The sequence below is a fragment of the Sander lucioperca genome, chromosome 7 (assembly GCF_008315115.2).
Source record: "Sander lucioperca isolate FBNREF2018 chromosome 7, SLUC_FBN_1.2, whole genome shotgun sequence".
In the NCBI taxonomy this organism is placed as follows: domain Eukaryota; kingdom Metazoa; phylum Chordata; class Actinopteri; order Perciformes; family Percidae; genus Sander; species Sander lucioperca.
In genome coordinates this window covers 27,540,817-27,564,185 of record NC_050179.1, presented here as the reverse complement: position 1 = coordinate 27,564,185, position 23,369 = coordinate 27,540,817, and the positions used below count along the sequence as shown (strand labels likewise).

The 23,369-nt window shown below is 41.2% G+C and overlaps 1 protein-coding gene across 1 annotated transcript; it reads right to left on the bottom strand.

Moving 5' to 3' along the window:
* Positions 1 to 2,766: 2,766 nt before the first annotated feature.
* Positions 2,767 to 20,470, bottom strand: det1 (DET1 partner of COP1 E3 ubiquitin ligase). The gene is made up of 9 exons (XM_031310301.2): positions 20,202 to 20,470; positions 18,369 to 18,725; positions 16,778 to 17,044; positions 16,061 to 16,273; positions 14,114 to 14,337; positions 9,210 to 9,339; positions 7,869 to 8,059; positions 5,888 to 6,079; positions 2,767 to 3,647 (listed from the first exon to the last, which is right to left on the bottom strand). Exons 2-9 carry the CDS (start codon positions 18,615 to 18,617, stop codon positions 3,458 to 3,460), a joined length of 1,656 nt encoding a protein of 551 aa, XP_031166161.1. The 5' UTR covers positions 18,618 to 18,725; positions 20,202 to 20,470; the 3' UTR covers positions 2,767 to 3,457.
* Between the last annotated feature and the right edge of the window lie 2,899 nt (positions 20,471 to 23,369).

The window sequence follows — 23,369 nt, the reverse complement described above, 5'->3', positions numbered from 1 at the left end:
TTAATTATTATTTCCTGTTTACTCTACAATGCTTCTGTGTACCCCCTGGCAATTGTAGTAGTACCCCTGGCATACAAGTGCGTCTGGTTGGGAATTGTACTGAACACACCATTAAGGAGAATATACCTGGAACTAATGTTTACTAATGCTTATTTTGTGATATTTTGTGATACACTATAAATCTTATTAATGTGTGAACCGTACAGTCAGACCCCTTTCTTATGTTTGTGTTTTAAAGTGTTCTTTTAACATTGGAAAGTAGACACAGCTTATTATTATACTTTGACCATAAACTAACAAGAGAACAGCCCCTGAATAGAAAATCAAATGTTTCTCTTAAAACGCTGGAATCATTTTTGTGTTCAGAACGTTGAATATACTAAAATTGAATTGAATAAAAAAATGTTAAATAAAAGTGTTTTACATTGCAGATCCATAAGTGCTATATCTGTGTGTATTTCAGTGTCAACCCTGCCAAAGCCAAAAACCTCACACTGTGAACCACAGTTGTAAGATCTTTGGTGGTGACTGTTGTCTAAATGATTAAATGTATCTGTATGTGTTTAGAGACTGCTCCGAGATGGCCAGTACTGCAACAGGAAACATTTAGGATTGTTGCCTTTTCTGGATTACATTGGTTGCGCTGTTGCCAAGACAACAGCAATTAGAAAAGACTTGGTTACTAACCAGAGAGTGGTTATGTTTCCGTAGCAACCAAGGTCAGGAAAAAGGCTCTGGGTTTACCTGATTCTTAAGAATAAGACAGATACAATATATTTGTTTTTGTACAAAGTACTATGAGGCTCATGTATTATCTGTGTTTGTATCGAAGACTCCAGCAGAAACTTACACCCCCCACAGTGCCCTGCTTCGTTGCTTCCTTACTGACGTTTGAACATCTGTGGGGAAATTGAATAGCGGATAATTTCCTACTTTAGATAAAAGAGGAAGTTTAGGCTTACATTTACTGCAGAAAACTGAAAAGATATCAACCCTAGCATTTGATAGGGTAAAAACATATGTGGCTTGAAACAAATACAGAACCATGAACACGTGAGGATGCACTAACTCACCTCCTCGCCAGCACTCAAATGTACCACTCCTGCACATTTTCTATTATCTATCTGTTAACCAAAAGGAGGACAACAGTGTCCTCCTATACGTATGCCTGTCTGTGCCAGCTGTGTGTGCTTCCTGTAATTAGTTGATTATCACAGCATGTTGTCACACACCAGCTCACACAAACACACTATAATGACAATGACTTAACATGGCCTCCTTAAACTTTGATCTACAAGATAGTGTTTAATGTGCTTACGCAAAACTAAGCAGCTGCATAATACAGCCACTGCACTCACACTACATCGATGCTTACATCTTTACCTCCCTTCACCTTTTGTCACCCAGCGTTTCTCACCAATTTCATCTCTCCACCGTCTTTCCGTCCGTACTCCATCTTCCCTCTACCCTAACCCCGTTAGTCTTTGTCTCGCTCGCACGCGCACGCGCACACACCTCCACTATAGTGTGTAACCAGAGGCTAGGAGAACACTTAATCCCTCAGCAACTGCTTTCTGTACCACCATGACCTCTTGCAGCTGCTTGGGTGTGTGCTTTTTGCCTTTATGTCTGTTTATTATACCTGTATGCCGGATCACATATTACCGACTTTGCATTCATTTGGTGAGTGGGGGTGTTAGTACATTTGCATATTTGTTTATATCTGTGTTTGCGTGTTTTTAATAACACTTTGGAGCTAAACAGATGTCTTGTGTTTTCGTCTGCAACACAGATGGACTGATATAAATTTGCAATGTTATGATCTTAGTTATTGCAGGAGAACAGACTGCAGGGATCAGTATTCAAATTAAATATGATGATACTTACACTGTGTCTTGTCTGCTCTCCATAGGTGTTAAAGCTTTGTGCAAACTATAAGGCTTCATTAACATATGCAATGAGATTAGGGCTGCAACTAACGATTATTTTCATAGTCAATTAATCTGTTGATTATTTTCTCGATTAATCGATTAGCTGTTTCATCTATAAAAATGTCAAAACATGGCGAAAAATGTGGATCATTGTTTCCCAAAGCCTAAGATGACGTCCTCAAATGTCTTGTTTTGTCCAAACCTCAAAGATATTCAGTTTACTGTCACAAAGGAGAGAAGAAACTAGAAGATATTCACATTTAACAAGCTGGAATCAGAGAAATCTTATTTTTTTTAATAAAAAAAATGACTCAAACGATTAATCGATTATCAAAATAGTTGCCATTAATTTAATAGTTGACAACTAATCGATTAAGCGATTCATCGTTGCACCTCTAAATGAGATGTTTTGTCTGTACAGCTAGTTAAGAAATCAATTATAGATAGTTTACATGCAAGGTATGATGGGATAAAAGTTCTGAATTGCATGACAAAACACGATTTCATCCAGAAGCTTCTGGTAATTGTTTCTGTACTCCAATGGTTTCCCACTCACATGTGCATAAGAAACAACCCCCATGCGAGATACATGCCAATATTTAGAGGTGGGAACCAGAAACGATACCAATTTTACTTCATGTCCTTGCCACACCATGCTTTTCCCTGTCTCTAGTAATAAAGTACTCTGGTACATATATAAGAGCTTAAAATAATATCGAACCACAGCTACTGTAGACAACTAACTGCATACACACAAAAACAAAAATAAGAATTAATAAAAAAAAGTTTCTATCCCTCTATTTTCTGTAAAGCTCAGGGAAAAAAATCAACACAGTAAAATGTAGACAATTTTATTGGAATAAAATATATACAAACGGTAATATGTAAAAACGTGTAAAAACAATATAAAATTACCTTTTTCCCCATTCATGTGAGAGAAGGAAAAAAAAAAAGGTTCGTTGGAGAGCTGGTCATGGACCAACTAAATAAGCAATTCTGATATGAATGTGTAGCTTTCAGTGCACAGTAGGGAAAAGAAAACACCTTTGGTTCCTTCCAAGAGGTCCAGCTACCTACGGCTCCCACCTCCGTCGCCCATCAACCACTCTCTCAACATCTCCATTTACACTTAGTCCAGCCTCTCCTCCCTACAGGTCCCTCTTTGTTCTGCTGAGGAAGGGGGAAAGAGGAGGACAAGCGGTGCAGACAAAAAGGAAAAGGCAGAATTGCTGCCTTCTGGCGGAGGGAAGGGGGGGGGGGGGGGTGGTGGAAATGGAGTGACCACTGTGTGATGGAGGGGGAGAGAGGCGAGGAACAGTGGTTTCCATCAGGAGGAGAATGCAGGGAGAGGACTGCTGATTTCTCTGGCGGAGGAGAGGGCGACTAATAGAACAAACTGTTTTTGTGCCTCCTGATGGAGAACAGGTTTGTTGTATTGTCATCAGTAGCTGCTTACAGAAGCCCAACGGTCCTACAATCGTTATTCCGAATGTTGGTTTGGTGTGTTGCACACATACACGAGCTCCTCATGCACAGACGTGCCTCATGTGGAAGTTGACCACGTACTCTGCGTTGGTGCGCTGGACAGAGATGGCAAAGGGTTCAAAGGGGTGGAAGGTGAAGGCAACCAGGCGCCGCACGGCGTGATTTACTGGCCGTCCCAGCAGGCCGGCCTGGATCTTAAACTTCAGCAGGCCGGAGTCCCGTGCATAAAACCTGGTGGGTAGGTAATGAAACCGATAACGGATAAAGCAACCGCTATGCATTTACAGTAAAAATGAAAATCTTTTAGTTAAAATTAACATTTTGGAATGTTAAACGCCAACACAAAAGTTTGATTAAATGCATTAAGCAATTATTTTAAAGGACAGTTCCGGCGCAAAACAAACCTAGGGGTTAATAACAGATGTGTACCCACTCGATCGCTCTCTGGGACATGTTTTCATGCTAATCGAATGTGTCTGTAGCTTGAAACAAGCTAGCGTGGACCGCTGATTAGCTTACAACACTAGTATTCAGGGCACAGGGAAAGTAAAAACAAATCGCTATTTATACCACTAAAAAGGCTCAAAATATCACCACACTTCAACGGTAGCATAATGAGGGTCCCTAAATGTTAACCGAAGCATTGAGAACATTGTAATTTAGTAGTAATTTAATTGTTAGCATGTGCTGTGATCTATCGGTCATATCAAACAGACTGGGATGTCTGACAGACATTTTCAGGAAAAAGCTTAAAGGAACACGGCGACTTATTGGGACTTTAGCTTATTCACCGTAACCCCCAGAGTTAGATAAGTCCATACATACCCTTCTCATCTCTGTGCGCGTTGTAGCTCTTTCCGACGGCTCCACCGGTAGCTTAGCCTAGCACGGATCCTGAAGGTAATTGGTTCCAACTAGCCTACTGCTCAGAATAAGTGACAAAATAACGCCAACATGTTCCTGTTTACATGTTGTGATTTGTATAGTGACAGTGTGTACAAATAACAAGGTCACATGAGACACAGCCATCTTCTAACTGTATATAAACTGGGAACTATAGTCTCAGAAAAGCGAAGCATTTCTACTCTCTGTCCGGTGCTTCTCAGGTGCAAGCATATCACTCCGCTTATTCGTCACTTATTCGGAGCAGTAGGCTAGTTGGAACCAATTACCTTTAGGATCCATGCTAGGCTAAGCTACCGGTGGAGCTGTCGGAAAGAGCTACAACGCGCAGCTCTGATCAGGTTAAGGGTGACATTTTGCAATTAGGGCTGCAACTAATTATGGTTTGCATTGCAGATTAATGTGTAAATTATTTTCGATTTAATTTCTAATTCAGGTAAACGAAAATTGTCCCAAAAAGCCCCATTCCTCATGTTCCTGAGTTGTTTTGTCCGACTAACCGTCCAAATCTAAAAGACATTCAATTTACGGTTTTGCATATATATATATTAGGGCTGTCAAAATAACGCATTCATTTCGATTAATTAATCTGAGAAAAAATAACCCGTTAAAAAAAATAACGCAGATTAATCCATTCCATATTGACGTTTGACCCGGAGCTGTTCTAGCCACCATTCGACTGTAAAATGAAGGAGGGAGACGAGAATGTGCTGCCTGGATCATTAGCTCTTCTCTCCGATGCTCTGAAGATGATACAGGTAACACAAACACCAATGCACGTGACGCTAGTTAACACTATACTCGACAGCAGCTAACGTTAGCCTACCGCTAGCTAGTAGCTGGATTAAACATGGTTAAAATGCTGACAGCTAACGCTAAACGGTGTAAAGTTTGACGGTATTTTACTGTAGAGGATTCAACACCGGTATGTAACAATCTGCAGCTGCCGTCGGAGAAACAACACAGACGGTGCGTTCAATGAAACTGGTAAACTACAGCCTTGTGGTGCATTTGAAGTTATTGTAAATGTCCATTTCCCATCTGGTGGTTGTTTTTGTCGTTCTACAGCAATTTACTAGTGAAATAAGTTATTGTTATTGTTATACATTATTATTAAATACTTTAATTTTGACCATATGGCCTTAGCAATAAACAAGCCGTTCTTTAATGTCACCAACTGTTGTTTAGTGCCCTTTTGTTTTCTTTTCTTTTTTTACTTTCTTAAAAAGTATTGGTTCAGGCACCGTTAATTATGTATGCGATTAATTTTGATTAATTAATCAGAGTATGTAATTAATTGACAGCCCTAATATATATATATAAATAAGTTAAGCAAAAGAACCAGTAAATGTTTGCCATTTTTGCTTGAGAAATTATTTAATCGATTATCAAAATTGTGGCCGATTGCTTTTCAGCAGCTGTCTATTTGATCAAACAACTAATCATTTCAGCCCATGGATCTTTTTAAGGATGTAATGTAAGTCAAATTATTACTAGACTACTAATGATAATGTGATTATTTTACATCAGTTAATAAGATGCTCATTCCCCCTGATTAGAGTCTGTACCTGATGGGGTGATCTCCACAGGTCTTGGGCCTCTCCATTACTGACACCCACTTGTCATCATAACTGAAGAGGGAGAGGTCAAGGTACGGACTGCTGCTGTAGGACTGGGCGCTGATAGGCAGCTGACCCAGCAGACGTCGCACCGCCTCCGTGTGCCCGCCGTATTTGGCGTTCACTATGGTGTCCTTGAATCTGAGGCACAGACAAACAGAAATATCATATTCAATTCAATTCAATTTTATTTGTAGTATCAAATCATAACAATAGTTATCTCGAGACACTTTACAGATAGAGTAGGTCTAGACCACACTATAATTTACAAAGACCCAACAATTCCAGTAATTCCCATATCAGCACAATAACATTAAACAGCAACAGGAGTCTTCATTAATGAATAAGCAGCCTCTTTTGGCACTGCGGCCAAGATGTAAGGTGGGCTTTGAATGAGGCAAATGCACCAAAAGCGGACCAAAGAAGCGTACAAAGACCTCGTTGATGAGGTGGTCTCGGTACACTTTCAATCAAACTGGGGCGGTTCTTTTGTGGTGAGAACGTGATCCGACCTTGAACCGCCCCGATGTACTCCGCAAGTCTGAGCTAATGTCTCCTGTAGTCAGGTGTGCAGTCAATCTGCGATGTGGCAGAGCAGCAAACTGTAGCAGCATGCAATGTTTCTCTCACAGAAATAGACTGCGCTCAAGCTTGCTGACACTCACACCTTTGTGGTCAAACCGGCCGCCGCTAAAGTTGGAGACGACGTCTCGGTGACCAGAGCAAACGCTCAAGAAACAATGTCTGATTATTTAATTGAAATTAACTGGTTTGACAACGCAGATGCAAGAAATATGCACCAGTCCAGAACACAGGACCTCCTTCCTGTATTTACTTTCTTGCTCCCGCCCCCAAACACATCCGACCAACACAATGTGTGAATGAATGTTCTTGCGTGGTAAGAAGCGTGGTTTGAAGCTTGGTCAGCTTGGATCTTTCTCCGTGTGATACGAAACCGAACCGAGGGGAAGTTTACAAACTCATTACCTGATTTGGACCAGAGCAAACAAACTATAGGTGTGAAAACGCTCAAACTCCACAGTTGGCCACAAACGTGCTTCTGTGCTCCTGAAGTGTTGCTCCTCTTAGTTTGGTTTTGAAGTTCAGAAAGGAGTCGACGGCCTAGTTTCCACTATGGTTGTTTTGCTTTGGAGAGAACCTGTGTGTTTATTCTAAGCAATCATTTTCAAACATACCTGGCTAAATTATGGTCCCAGGTCTCACTACACACTTTCAACACTCAGCAGTGACTCTGTGGTGTCCCCTTCTATCCGCCATCCGTATTTTGAGTCTTTCCTCCCGCCTTGTTTAGTGCTCCATTCTTGCGGACCTGCAGGTCTCTCTATACTTGGTTTGTGACGGTCTAAAACCCGATGAACTGGTGTTATGCTAGCCAGTTCTAATTGGTACAAATCTGGTTTGCTGAATGTGATCGCCAGCTTTCAATATCTCCTCTCCTTCTTCCCGACATCAATTTTCAACACTCTAAAATCCAATTCTAAGCCCTTTTGCCTCGCTCAAACTATCCTTTATCTTCTCCTCCTTCCTCACCCCCGCCCCCCTGTCTGGTCCTCCCTCTTCACCTTACACAGAGGATTTTGTCACCAAAACTGGCGAGTCGAACCACCAAATTCAATCACAGCTCCTCCAGCCATGCTGACCAGCTTAATGTTTCTCTTCTATATCAAGATTAAATCCTAAAACTCCTTCCCCCACCTCCAGGCGTTCGCTGCTGAGCCGCTTCCCTTCCTAACCACCTCCTTCAAATCCTCCCTGACATTTGGCTGAAATGACCCCTGGGACCCTGCAGTGTGCCAGCACTAATTATGTTAAAGCTGAAATACATTCAATTTTGGCAAAAGAAATATTTGGCATTTGAGTTTATTGATCCAATGTCCAGCCATGCACATGACATTTCTCTCCTCCGTACCTTCTCTGGACCTGCCGGGCGTAGTTGTTGGACGAAGCCGAGCAGGGGAACTGGACCGCCTGGCTGTGCAGCGTAGCGTTTCTGAACAGGTCGCAGAAATTCTCAAACAGCTCCAGCAGCTGGTCGGAGGTGTTCTCAAAGACGGCCAGCACCTCTGTGGACACCATGTTGTACACAACGAAGAAGGAGGGCTGTGGGAGAGAGGGGCGGGGTGAAGATCTGGAGAAAAGATGATACAATCCACCCTGGTCTTCAAGAAGGGAAATACCAAGGACAGACAGGATGGGTGTAGGGCTGCACAATATGTCGTTTTCTTCAATTTGCGCAATAAACATTGCGAAAGCATTGGACATATCGCAAATTAGGTTCAGAGGAAGCTTCTTTCCTGCGGCTGTCACCCTACTGAACTCTAGCTCTGCATCCCGGTGACAACCAACCAACTAAGCCCCCAAACCCCCCTATCCCACCCATAGTGTCCTATTTATTTATTTACAAATGTACATACTGTAACTATACTTATACATAGCCATATTCTACTGCTCTTCATACTATTCATCCTGCACATACACTTATTCTCACTACTCTTATAATTTTACTGTTTCTGCACTACAATGGTACTGTTAACAGTACCATTGTAGTACCATAGAGAGAGGGGGTCTGACATGCAGCAAAGGGCTGCATGTCGGAACCGAACCCGCGGCCGCTGCGGAAAGGACTGAGCCTCTATATATGGGTTCATTCAATGTTCAACTTGTTCAATGGAAGAATGTTGAAAATGATTTCCTTTCGTTTGTTTTAAATTCAACAAGCAATTTGTACTGAAAGCAACAGCAATGCAGAACTGAGTACACTTTAATATCTGTTTGTCTATCGCAAGTAAACTCGTTATTGGGATACTAAACAACAATATCACATATCGCATATTTTCCTCAGATCTTGCAGCGCTAAATGGGTGAAATATTTATTATAGTGTAACAAGGCCATATGAGATGATTTATATATGCTTAATTCTGAGTGTGGTGGGACAAAAATAGCTGATTGGAAAAGAAGTCAGAGAGCTGAGATCTCATGTAAATAACGCATAATAAAGCATACATGAATGAGATCTATTTGTTAGTACATCTTCATCTTCGCATCATGAATGAATCCCGGCACTCTGCAAGAGAACGTCTCCTTGGAGACCCTGAAAGAGGAATCCCTGTTATGCAGCACAAACAACAAAAGACACGAGAGAAGCAGGGGAGAGTAACAAAGAGAACACAGAGAGGAATTCAAGTGTGTGTGTGTGTGTGTGTGTGTGTGTGTGTGTGTGTGTGTGTGTGTGTGCGTGCGTGCATGTACCTGTGAGGGATCTGTGACTCTGAGTGTGACCACGTCTTCGCTGGTGTATTTAATGAAGAGGTGATGCTCATCCAACAGCTGCATCTTCCACATCCTCAACCTCCTCAGCTGATCAAAAAACTGGAAGAATCTGACGACAAAACCAAGAGCTGGGTGAACTAAACAGATAACGAGTATATCTAACATAAGGACAAAATGAGAAATGGTACTTGATAGACTGAAGAAGAAGAGCTAGTTTTTGTTGAGGTTGACAATTCCTCCACCTTTACAGCAGTGTGCCACATTGTAAATATGTTTATGTCTTTGTAAACTGATCACAGGGTTTTTCCTGCATGAAAGAAGTTTTTGGCACCCCGCCAAAGAGGTTTCAGCCAGGGCCAAAGGAAATTCACCAGCGCAATAACGTCGGGAGGAGTAGCGGTTGCTGATATAGTGGCATCAGTACTGAAATGAGACAGATTTTTAACCAGTTTAAAACTTCTCATAGTCGCGTTAAACAGTGGTTTACTTTTGTGGACTTGGGCTCGGATCCACCACCTCTGCCCGGATACGGTATGCAGTGTTCTAACTAATGAAATAAACTGGACATTGGGCTCAGGTCCATGATGTAAACGCCCCGTTCCTTCCGTCTTTTTTTGAATTGCCACCTGCCTCCTGAGTTTTGTGTTTTCCTTTACATAAATAAATACATTTCCACCATAAATTGGTGCATGAAAATGTGTCAGAATGCAGGAAACAAAGTGTTTGGCGCTCAAAATTTCCAAACCCTGAATGTCAGACCCCCCACTTAACATGTGTCCCCACCAAAGGCACATTCTGAGCCAGGAAAAACCCTGGACTGAACATCTTTTAGATTTTGGACTGTTGGTCAGACACACTCGCTAAATCATCATTATGTATTTTACAGATAAGGAACTAACTGAATAAAGACAGATATTCTATGAAATTAGTCATCAGTTGCAACTAAATCACACTAAAAACCCTTTATTACTGAATTTTAGATCGTACAGGTCACACATAATGCCAATTATACTTAAATTCAATTGTAACAACCACCTGTTGTCACTTATAGGGAAATAAGCTACTTTACGTCAGTCATAAACACACTAGGTACTTTTATACGTTTTGCTTGGTTTATAGTACACAGCTGGCCCATCTAGAACATTTCCACTGCAGGAACCTTTTTTCAAGGGACCAAGAGCCTTTTTAAAACCTAAGCCTGCATTTCGACAAGAGGAACCAGAGACTAAATATAGCCCCTGTAAGATACTGTAGTGCCCCTGTAAGATACTTTAGTTCCAGGTGTTAGAGAGGTCCCTGGTAGAAGTTTAGATTCTCTGCCCGAGCCCGAACTTGGCCAATATTTCCCGCCACTATTCTCCCTAATTGCGCAACCAAGCAGACTGTTTCAGATATCTCACGAGTCCTTTAGCAGCAGATATGGTCTTTCCTATACCCGGTGCGCTGTCGGCCAGTGCGTCGGCATGCAGACCGTGGCTAAGGACAGTATTAATTAGGTGATTGAGACAAGAAATTCTTCTATATGGTTCCAGGGCTTTGATTATGTTGCTGCCTTGATCTGTTACCCACACTATTCGGCTGAGGGAGCTAGAGTCGAGTTTTTTTTTTTTTTTTTTACGTTTCTTCATTCGGATCCATTCCATTCTGAATAAACAAACAACGCAATTTACATGCTTCATCCTTGTTGCATTATTCATTAAGATAATTCTTAACGGATTTCTTCAAACAACTCGGAATTGTAGTTGAAAACGTCAGTTGTAACGGCCCATGTATTACAAAAATGTCGGGTTTAAATCGGGCTCGGGCTCATAATTACAGTTAATGTGTCGGGCCAGGCTCGGACACAACGTGCACAGGCTTGGGTAGGGTCGGGCTTGATTTTTTGGGCCCGATCTAAGCTTTAGTCCCTGGTAGGAAGGTAGTTATTTGCTGGTGGTTCAGGAACTATGGGGGCGGAGTTAGCAGTTTGGTCAAACACAGACACCGCAGCAACTACAGCTTGTGTACCGCTTCCATCACAAAACAAGGAGGTACTCCAGAATCAATTTCAGGAAAAAGGTCACGCAACAGCAAAGACAAGCAACAACTCAATATCACTTCGTTCTTGTTTCCCTGTGTGTGAAAATGGCTTTTAAGTTGTTGCCGACAATTTTTTTAATCCATGATTGGACTACATTGACTGATCTTATCGGTTCTCGAGATACGACAAAAACACAAACAGGAATGCGCAACGGCCCTGGTTTAACTGAATAGTGGATGATTTAATCAACTGGTTTAAAACAACTAAATGTTGACTGCACAATGTAATGGCAATAGAATAATGAAACCATTACCCGGGATAGTGGATGAATTAATCAACTGGTTTAAAACAAATGTTGACTGCACAATGGAATGGCAATAGAATAATGAAACCTTTACCAGAGGCCCGGTTGCCCTTGGCCTCTGGTTGCCCCCTTAGGCAACCACCTGTTCAATATGTGTGTTTCTTTAATATATATATATATATATATATATATATATATATATATATATATAAAAAACAAATCAAAACCTACAAAACTAGAAAGTCAACACAACATTTCAGATGCTGGGTGACGCTTTCCACACATGCACGTTCGCCGTGAAAAGATACAGGCAACGCAATTTTCTGTTCATATTAAAGGTGCATGTTAAAATCCGGTGCTAATATGGAACCGGTGCCCGGTATCTACCGTACGAAATAGCAACGCGGATTTCGGTGCCACTTAAATGTCTGTGCTGCTCTCTGATGCAACGAAACAGACGTTACAGGCAACAGAAACATCACTGCATGTCACGCTGGTAAACAAACACTAATAACAAGTTACACTTGGCAGCAGGTAACGTTAGCCTACCATTAGCTACAGTAGTAACTGGATTAAACATGGTTAAAATGCTGACATAAACGGTGTAAAAGTGTGACTGTATTTCACTATAGAGGAGTCCAACAGCTGGACGTACAGTCTGCCGCAGAGAACCTTTCGCTAAGAGGGAACTAAACAAAATAACTTATAATCCAACAAAATAGCTAGCAATAGCTATCATCAGATAGCGGAAATGGTGGACGGTGGAACAACCAAAGTAATTGTGGAAACTCTACCCAGCAAAAGACAAAGAGCCCTGTTAAAGGAGGAGGCAAAGAAGGCAAAGAGAGAGAGTGATTAAAAAAAAGTTCTTGGGTTCTCGGGTGGGGGGTGGAGGGGTGGGATGGGTTTGGAGTTGTCTGTTAAGGCCCTGACACACCAACCAGACGGGCCGACCGTCGGCAGAAAAGGCAGTCGGACTGATCAGTCCGGTCCCCGAGGTCCAAAAAATGCCTCAGAACACACTGAGGCGACGCCGACTTGAGCATACGCTCTGCGCGTGCGCAAAACGTAATACGTCTCCATAGCAGCAGGCGCCGCTGCTCTGTATTGTTTCCATTAACAGTCTAATTATTTCCCAGAAAATGAAAACCGGCAACTGATTGGATGAACGCGTCACGTGGTTCTTTTTTCTCCGGAAATTCACAGCCAGAGATACGATCTCATATTGCACTAAAATAGTTCACCGAAACGTGTTTCTGAAAACATTTTAAGCGAGAAATAGGCCATGCAGTTGCTGAATCTGTCTTCATTTCAGATTGACAAAGGTCAGTTTTTCGTCAGATTTTGAGCGGCTCATCCGCTCCCCATTTCCGGGCGAGTCCCGACTGCCCTGTCTCCGACTGAACATGTCGGGTCGGCCCAAATGAAGGCCGACGGCTCCTCGGACGGCCGACGGCACGGGACACATCGAACAGACTCGAGTCACCGACCTCGCCAGACGGTCCGACGGCCGATTATCAGGCTGGTGTGTCTCCTCTATTACCATCACTTTAGTTTTATATCAAGGGTTGAAGGATTTATGTCTCAGCAGGATTTGGTAAAACCATGCATTTATCTTCAGTAGACTCAACTACTGTGACCGTGTCTTTACAGGTCTCCCTATAAAAAAAAAAAAAAAAAAAAAGAAAATCCATGAGACAGCTTCTATTACCATCACTTTAGTTTTATATCAAGGGTTGAAGGATTTATGTCTCAGCAGGATTTGGTAAAACCATGCATTTATCTTCAGTAGACTCAACTACTGTGACCGTGTCTTTACAGGTCTCCCTATATAATAAAAAAAAATCCATGAGACAGCTTCAGCTGATTCCAAAAAGAGTGGACCACATCACTCCAGTTCTGAGGTCGTTACACTGGCTTCCTATGTGTCAAAGAATTGATTTCAAAATACCACTGTTGGTTAATACAGCACTAAATGGACCTCTCAGGTCATCTGGGATCGGTCTGCTTTCTGTCCCCAGAGTCAAAACCAAACACGGAACAGTTTTTATGCACCACACATCTGGAACAAACTCCCAGAAAACTGCAGGTCCGCTGCAACTTTCAGTTCTTATATATCAAGACTGAAGTATTTGCCGTTTGCCGCTGCCTTTTATTAAATCAAATAATTATTCACTTCTTACACTGCGCTTTAACTTTTATTATTTTATGTTCTACCTGTCCAACCCTATTTGAGCTTGTTTTTAATGTGCTCTTGGCTCTTTAAGGACTGTTTTTCATTGTATTCAGATGTGCGTTTGTGTGTGTCTCTTTTGCACTTTGTCTCGGTGCTTGTTTTGTTTAAAGCACTTTGTGCACCTTGTTGTTGCTGAATTGTGCTATATAAATAAAATTGCCTTGCTGTAGTGAAAGGGGCAACAGTGAATAAGATCAACAAGTAAGTGAACACCATTTTTTTTTTTTTTTTTTTTTTAACCGTGACCTAGGTTAAAAAAGATGGGATAAAGTGAACTCTTTTTCAAAAGAATCCACCGAGAGCACGAGGATAACGTTGCATACCTCCTCTTGGCAGTGGCACTGCCGTCCTGCTCAGCCCTCCTCCAGAGGTAGACCAGCAGCCTGTGCTTGAGGGAGTTGATGGTTTTGTCGGTGTAAAGGCGAGGGAAGCCCGGCTGACTCTCGGCCTGAGCCTCGGTGTAGACTGCGGAAAGAGTCAGGAGGTCATCCTCATAACAGAACCGCCCAATAGTCCTTACATCTAGAAATGTTCCCTCTGGAGTGACCTGGGAAAGAGAGAGAAGAACGAGAGATGACGGAAGTTAAAAAACAAAGATGATACTTGGGGGTTTTACGGTGCATTCAGACCAACAAAAAGCACTTGGGGCGGCCGCAGGGTTGTGCGGCGGGGGGGGGGGTCAATGAAACGGCTCATTTGTGTGACGTCCTGTTGTGTTCTTTAACCACCCCCACCCCCCAATGTAGCTAGCACAAGTACACTTTATATTTCACAATTTATGATTTTCTTCAGATCGTTTATAGATCTTGATGTTTCCGACCGCACTTGAAGGCAGCTTTATTTCACAGGAGAGAGAAAGAAAAGAGGAGCGAGACATAGCGAGTGCATTGTTTATGCTGGAAATATTCTGCTATTACACAAACTCCCTGGCAGTTCAGTGCTTGTGTTTCATTTTTTTTACCCTCATAGTGTTTTAAAACTTTCTTGTGGCAGCGGTAGAGGCAGTGATGTTTCCTGTTTACTGTACGGGATTCTCCAACACCGCCTCAAACCATAGCTCAAAACACACCGACAAGTCTGATCTCCGGTTACACCGCAGCGTGACGTGACGTTGCGTGTCTCAACTTTTCGCAGGAGGCCCGCTGCGTTTTTTGGCGTGTCCCCTCCCTGCGGCAAACCCCGCCACCGCCTAAACGCACTACCGCCATTCAAAATGAATAGAAAGACCTGCGTCTTTGCCGGACCGTCGGACGGCCGGCGCTGGCTGTCTGAACGAGGCCTTAATCTGTTCTTTCAGCAGCAATACGTCCCCAAAATAGATGCAATTGAAAATTAGAAAAAAAAATAGAAAATTGAGTAAATAACCTCTTACATCTGAGCTTAAAATCTGCTTTTTTTTTTAAATAAAAAAAGCTTAAAGTCTGTCCACAACAAAATTATTAATGTCTCAGAAAGTGTTTTGCCTTTTATAGATGATGGGAAAATAGTAGGGCTGTCAAACGATTACATTTTCTTAATCGCGATTAATCGTTGAATTTCTATAGTTAATCGCGATTAATCGCATGTTTTATCACATGATTAAAATTCTATTATTTTGCATTTCAGAACAGTTTTTAAGTGCATATTAACAATGGAAAGCCATTCTTACCAGTGTATCTTGATTGGGAATCAAATGAATGCAAAGAAAGTGACTTTATGAACTTGATTTTAAGATTTGTATTTGTTTATTATATATTTAATCTAGTCACACATTTGAATTTAACAACAACTTTGAATGCACCACGAGGCTGTAAATTACCAGTTTCATTGAACGCACTGTCTGTCCTTTCCGACAACGGCAGCTGCAGATTGTTACATGCTGGTTGTTGAATCCTCTACAGTGAAATACAGACAAACTTTACACCGTTTAGCGTTAGCTGTCAGCATTGTAACCGTGTTTAATCCAGCTACTAGCTCACGGTAGGCTAACATTAGCTGCTGTCGAGTGTAGTGTTAACTAGCGTCACGTGCAGCGATGTTTCTGTTTCCTGTAATGTCTGTTTCAGCGCATCCGAGAGAAGTGCAGGCATATCAGTGGCACCAGAATGAGGCACCGAAATCGGCGTTGCTATTCCTGCAGCAGCAGGATGTGTTACGAGGAAGTACGGCAAAATAGTAGCCTATTAGGCACGACGCATCGCGATTAACGCGTTAATGCTGACAGCCCTAGAAAATAGATAAAACATCACTCAGTGGCGTTTCACCAGAAGGGCAAGTTTTCTTCTGCTCACCTGGAACACATGTATGGTCTGCTGCTGGACCGACAGCACAGCCAGGATGTTCCTGTAGAGGTACAGGCCCTGGTTGTGGGACAGGATGATCTTGTCACACTTAAAGGACCTGGTGTCGCACAGCCTGCCAGTGTGGAGGTCGATGATGTGGAGGGAGTAGTCTTCTAGAGGAGACCGAGGGTTGGGAGTCACAGATTCGTTGTTCCGATACACCTGGCAGGAGATAAAATGTGGATGAAAGGGGCAGTCAGAGCCAAACTACGGTAAGTACATAGAGCTGGGCGATGTAGAGAAAATCAAATATCACAATGTTTTTGACCGAATACATCAATGTCGCTACTGCAGCGATATTGTGAGGTTGACTATTGGTGCTTTCACAAAGTAATAACACAATGAGAGTTGTGATAAATAATCACCAATCATGTGGATACAATGACTAAGTGGGTAAAGGCAAATAATAGAACAGCTAGAACAGTCTGGTAAGTTCAGAAAATGACATCACTTTACTGTAATGCGGCCTCTAAAACCAGGAAAAGACAACACTTGTGTCATATCACGATATTACGATATCTAAAATTTAAGACAATATCTAGGCTCATATGTCGATATAGTATTGATATATTGCCCAGCCCTAGAAAGTATATTTGTAGCAAAGAAGTAGTTTAATTATGTCTGAGTTTCCTTGTACATTTGTGGTGAGTGCGACAGTGTTGTTACCTCAAAGAAGTAAGGCGGCGGCTCCTCAGGGACGTACACTGCCGACCCAACAATGACATAGCGGCAGTCGTCTGTGAAGAGGCTGCACTCCCGGTTGAGGTGTTCTCCGTTTGAGGCCACATTAGTGACGTGGAGCAAGGAGAAGAAGCGCTCAAACAGGCGGCCTCGGATGTTGAGGGAACGCTGGTCATTGGCCGTTAGAAGAGTCTCTCCCTCTTGGCCTCTGAGCAGGTCCTGAGCCGCCTGGCAGCCTTGATATTCATATATCTGTATGAGGAACATTGGGATTGGATTTTCTTTCTCCTCGCATTGTCGTCTCTGGTAAATTAGGTAGGGGTGCACCGTCCGATACCACTTTTTCTCAGACCAACTACAAGTACTAATATTTGGTTACTCGCCGATACCGAGTACCAATACAAGCACTTAATAATCCCTCTGGGGTCCGAGGGTGTTTTCAGACACACAGATGATTTTGGCCTGCTCTGATATTGTTGTCAATTTACATCCAGGGAGAGGATGGTTTGTTTATAACCAGTTAAGACTACAAACCGAGAGCTTTCGTTTAAAAAATTGGCTATTTGCAAAGAAGCGCTGCATCGGATCGATTTTTTTAATTTTTTATAACCTTTATTTAACCACAGAGTTTCTGCAGGTTTCACCAAGTCAAATTTAAGACTTTTTAAGACCATTATGAATGAAGTTTAAGACCTTTATCACAACATCAACTAAGCCTTAAATTCAGTTTTTCAAGGCAAGTATCGCTAAACTTGCACTTCCCCATAGCTGAAGAATAAAATCTGTTTTGTGTCTGTGGTACAATCCGAAAGAGACTCACACCAATAACACGAAAGCTGATTGGCTGCAATAGGAGTTACATGTTGGTCTCATTTGTAGTCATAATTAGCGAAATTATATTTGGACTAGCGAAAGAAAGAACTACAACACAACGGAATTTAAAAAAAATTAGCATTAGAGGTAGCGTTTCATGGACGTAGGAAAATTAAGACCTGTTTAAAATTATTGAAGACCTAGAACACAATACTTCAGCAAACTTAAGACTTTTTAAGGCCTAAAATTTTGATTTTGAAATTTTAGACTTTTTAAGAGCCCGCGGAAACCCTGAACCAGGTAAGCCGATTGAGAACAAATTCTCATTTGCAACGACGAACTGGCCAAGACAAGGCATGAAGCGTGCGAGACAACATAGAGTTACACATTAAATACGCAAAAGAGTCTACAAAAAACACAGATCAAATATAAATACTGAGTGTAGTACAGAATATGTATACAGTTTGTGCAAATGGGAAAGTACAAAAACCATTAAACAGATATAAAACAGATATAACAACAGTGCAGGTAAGAATGCAAAGAGGGCCAGTTGTGCGATACCCGATGCTGGCATCGGCATCGGTGCATTCCTTAAATTAGGTAGTTAGATGGATCAGGCCAGTTCCAGTAGGGGCAGGTTGCTTTTGACAGTTGGAAGATTTAAAAAACAAAATCACACAATGTGTGGTATTTAAGGAGTCTAACTCAAATGTTTAGAGGGGAATAATGAGGGAAAGAAAGACCCTAGGTTAACTGTTCTTACCTCCAGGGAAGTCTGGTCAGAAGAGAAGGCGATGAAACAGCGTCCATCCGGTGAGAACTTCCTAAGGAAGCAGGGGGGCTTCTCCACGTTGACGACAGTGAAGTTGGGGAAAAGGTTCTGGTGGAAGCAGCGCACTCTGTACCAGTGAGCTCCGGGTCGGCCCGAACAGATTCTGCGCCTCTCAAGACGATAAACCACGTTTTGATTCTGGATGCGTCTGGGCTTCAGGGTTGGGGTGTCCTCATCCATCGCTTTGATTAGAGAATGATCTCAGACCCTTCCTCAGAAGGGAGTTAGACAGGCAGCCAGTACGATGAAACGACTACATCACAAGTGCAGTCCTGTTACCTATGTTTTCTAAAGTAAGTGAGAGGGGAGAAAAAGCGGATAAGTGCTCGGTTTTCAAGTTGAACAGGTTTTTAGTGCTAAAATTATCAGTTGAGAGAAATCAATTACTTTTTGATCTGGTTGACGTTATTCCTCTAAGTATTTATTTTCAGTAGGTGTTCTGGTATTTTGATCTTTTGTTATCCGATTTAATTTTTTATTATTATCTTATTCATTATTTCTAGTATATTTCTTGTATTTTCTGTGTGTGTGAGTGAGTGTGTATGTCCTTGTAACTTGCTGCTGTAACAGTAAATTCCCATTTGGGGATTAATAAAGTCCATCCATCTATCTATATTTCTATCTATCAAAACACAGTAATACATTTAAAATAAATAAAACTTTTTGATAACAGATTCCCCATTAAAAGCAGCCTAACTGATCGAGTAAAACTATGACTATAACGTATTTGCTACTTCCAGTTGCAGAAATGTGAAGAGATACTTGATTTTTTTCATGTCACTGAAAACGTTTGAGTTTCTTGGCTTGGTTTCCTGGTCAGACAAAGTGAGCACTTTAAAGACAGACATCTGGCCTCCTATGAAATTTTATATTAATTAAGTAACCAAATCTTTTTGTATGCAAACCAGAGAAGACAGCAATTCTTATGAGATCATCATGGGTATTTTCAGACTTTAGAAAGCTTCTCCAGAGCCGCAGACAACATAATATTAGCAATGTAAACCAGTAACGATACACATGACGAGTAAACTGATCTTTAGGGGTGAAAAAAAAGAAATCTTATGTATTGTGATTTTTTTGCACACACACACACCAATAATTCACTTAAATATTTTCTGTTTATACGGTACCACTGATGGCATATCAGTTTCCCTCAAAACAGAGCGAAAGCAGAAAACGCAGAAAATTCATGTCATGTACTTCTTTACAAATGAAAGACTGACTGAATAACTGACATACATGTGATGTGCATTCTTCTTAGAAAACAATTCGTTTTTAGAAATGTCTCATGATATATTTTCTCTAGAAGTGTATTATTCAACTTTTGTTTTTGCTAAAAAAGGAAAAGAAAATGGCAATACTCAATCCTATCAAATCGCAATAATTACAGAATCGCTATAAATGGAAATCGCAATACAAATTGAATCGGCACCCATGTACCTATCTAGCTATATCGTGAAAAAATCGAATCGGGACAAAAGCATGTCGTCCCAGCCCTACTGATCTTCATGTATAACGTTAAAGCGTGAGGACTGCCCTTTTATTGACCTATGTGTGGTTATAAAGGAACACAGAAACTAAATACACATGCAAATCGTCGCACTACAACATGGACAGGAGGACTGTGTTCAGCTCTGTCCCGTTGCAAAGGAAGACCCTGGTCTATGACCTGTGTTACTAGCTCAGCCAACTCGACAATAAAGAGTAGCTACCGTTAATTATATCGATATATATATATATATAACACAGTAAGCAGTTACTCACTTGTTTTTAAAAAGCCAACTGGGAAGCTTTCTGGGTCCTCCAAGTTCAGCTAGTTGTGTTAGCAACAGCAGTTTGGCTGACGAGCTCGACAAGTTACAGTTAGCTACCGGGCCGCTAACTTCTACCTTACGTTAGAGGGACGTACCCAGCTTCATTTATTTCACATAGTGCAAAAATAACTGGAACCTATTACGTTTATTCAATTACGCGACTGCCTGAAGTATCTGTGCCGATGTTTGTTGTGAGTGACCCGTGAAGGAAACGCAGAAGAAGAGGATAGCAGGGCTGGAAGCCCAGAGCTGTTTTCAACAGCGCCACCACATCCTCCTCAGGTGAAAAACGGCATTGCAACATGTATCAATTGTATCAAATAATCAAATGGATTTGTGATAGTCGCAGCTGAAAAGGCAACCAAAATCACATCACATATACAATTTGATGTGCAATGTTAGTTGTGATTGAGCCGACATATCATGGCATCAGAGTAAACGACTGTTATATTACATAATGGCAACAGTCTAGTATAACACATCACTTATGTTAGATGAGAGAGAGATGACAATAGAAGATAAATCAAACATTATATTGACTTTGGTTGAAGATGGTAGAAGTAAACGTTTAGTTGCAATACAGTTATTACCAAAAATGAAAGTATTCTATCATACATGCTAGTGGTAACCCAAATGTAATTGAAACTAATACGCTATAAGTATATTTTTGAGCATCCCAATGTAACATTTTACTGAATACAATTTAAAGTACATTGGTAACTGGAGTGAATTGCATTTTGATCATGGCCGCACATGAGTCAAACATACACCTGCTGATTTCACTGAAGTGACAATTTACTGATCAGTAGGTGGGTTTGTTAGCCTGGTTGACACCAGACCCTTCTCAGTTATAACTGAGAGTGACTTGCAGAGCAAATCTCAAATTTGCCGGAAGTCCGTCAGGGTTTACCCAGGCTATGGGTTTGTAGGTGTGGAGCACGAGTGTTCCAGTGAAACTTTGAGCATGACTAATTGCTTCAACTAAATTGGCAAAGACAAAAAACAACAGAACTTTGGCCACTGTACCTACAATGTATATAACTGTCTTGTTTGTTTAGCCTATTTCATTAATTGATTTGTTTATAACAGCATGTAGCATAAGTGAACCCAAGGGGACCTGCGTTTTGCTCCCCATAATGACAGATAATTAAATTATGATTATCCTCTTTCTTATGAAGAATCTTCTTACGGATTGAGAATAGCATTATAAAAAAAGAAAAAGCAAAATGTTCACAGTACATTGGTCTTGGAAGACTGCTAATGGTTTTTTGTGCAATTATCCCTGACCAAAGGGTCTCATTTGAATGTTGTAATTTTCCATAAAAGCACATGTAGTGGCGGGCATAAAAGGCCAGTTTAAAAAGACAAATGAAGGAAAGAATCAAGGGAAGGATGTGAAATTATCCAATTTAGAATCTAATGGCATTTTCCTTTTCAACCATACCTGATTAAACCTGTGCTTCAAGATGTGGATGTGGATGTGGATGTGGATGTGGATGTTTGTGTGTGTGTGTGTGTGTGTGTGTGTGTGTGTGTGTGTGTGTGTGTGTGTGTGTGTGTGTTGTGTAACGTTTGTGCGCATGAGTGCACATGTTTGAGCGGTGCTTGTGTTTGTGTGTCAAGCCTGTGCCTCAAAACTGTGTTGTGTGCGTATATATGTGTGTGCATATACAGGTGTTTGCATGCTACAACAATAACCCACACAGACGTAATTCAAAATATAAACTGTACTATCTTCTGGTTTGTTCTTATGCCATTTTCTAAGAAATAGCCAATAAACCGCTCACTACACAGGATCCTCGCCTTAGCTTTTAGCATCAGACCATGAAGTGAAGAAGGGATGGAGAGTCTACATCTGATTGGTTTTATACACTTTTGTTTTGCCAGAAGACACAGTGCTTTTTAAAGATGTTTTTTTTTCTTTCATCCTTCTTTGCCTTTTACAGCCTAAAGTGGACAGTTCCTGCTCTTGTTCACATCTCTTTCCCCAGGTGAAACAGCACTGGCAGTTGTCTGCTAATTGCATGCTTTTGGCACTAACACCCCACCACAAAATGGAGTTACATGAAAACTTCAAATTGTCCCGCTTTCTGCAGTCATGGGAAATAAAGGGTGGTAAAGAAATGCAACCAATGCAAGCAGGGACTTTCTGTGACAAGTGGAAAAGTAAATAAGGGAGCTGAACAGAGTACAAAGTCTACAATTGCCGTTATTATCGTCATTATAAGGAACAGAAATATCTAAAAGACCATTTGCATTGAAGGACATCCGGATGAAAAGTATAGCGCAGATTCATTGGCTTGATCGAACTTCTATATAAAAGGCATTTAGAAAAGGTTATTCAGAGCATGAGCAGCACATAAAACAACATAGTTTTACCATTTCCTCCATCTTTTTTTTTTTTTTACTGAGACAGTTGTGTTTGGCATTTAACAAAAGCTTTTAACTTTTCGATCCAGCCTAATTTCAGAGCACAATTGGACACTTTAACACCATAACTTTCCAGTCCTTATGTAGCTGAACTTTCCGTGTCTTTTGTGACAGTGAATGATTTCTGCTTCTTTCGTAGAAATTACAGTGATCACAAATGCATTATGGCAGGCCATCTTGCCGCGGTCTTCTCAGCTCCGCAAAATGTGAGACTGTGAGAGAGGTGAACAGGGAGAGAGACGGTTGAGAGAAGGCTGCAGCTGTAGGCTACACTTTTGTCTGCCTCCTGCATGGATGGTTTAATGAACGGGCCTGCAGGGTACAAAAGGGCCCAAAGCCGGACCCCTTGATGTTAGTATTTCCAGAGAAAAAGCCAGAATTAGATTATTTACTTAAGGAAAACTAGCACTACTAGAATATAGAAACACTCAAATTAAGTCCTGCATTCAAAATAGCACTGTAAAAGTTATATTAGCAAAATGTACTAAAAATATAAAAAGTACGCTATGCTCATGATGCAGAATAATGACCCCTGTTAGTGTTCTACTACTATATAGTATATTGGATTATTGGATTATTATTATTATTATTATTATTACTGGATTTTACAGGTTTAATCCATAAGAAGACATCGTACTTTATAAACTCATCATATGTTTTGTATGTTTAAGTTATTATTGAGCAAGTT

Excerpts from the sequence above, each read along its gene's own strand:
- det1 (XM_031310301.2), bottom strand. The coding sequence starts at position 18,617 with ATGGATGAGGACACCCCAACCCTGAAGCCCAGACGCATCCAGAATCAA. Across the intron at positions 16,274-16,777 it reads CGCCGCCTTACTTCTTTGAG|GTGTATCGGAACAACGAATC; the intron begins GTAACAACACTG and ends ATCTCCTGCCAG. Across the intron at positions 14,338-16,060 it reads AGACCATACATGTGTTCCAG|GTCACTCCAGAGGGAACATT; the intron begins GTGAGCAGAAGA and ends TCTCTTTCCCAG.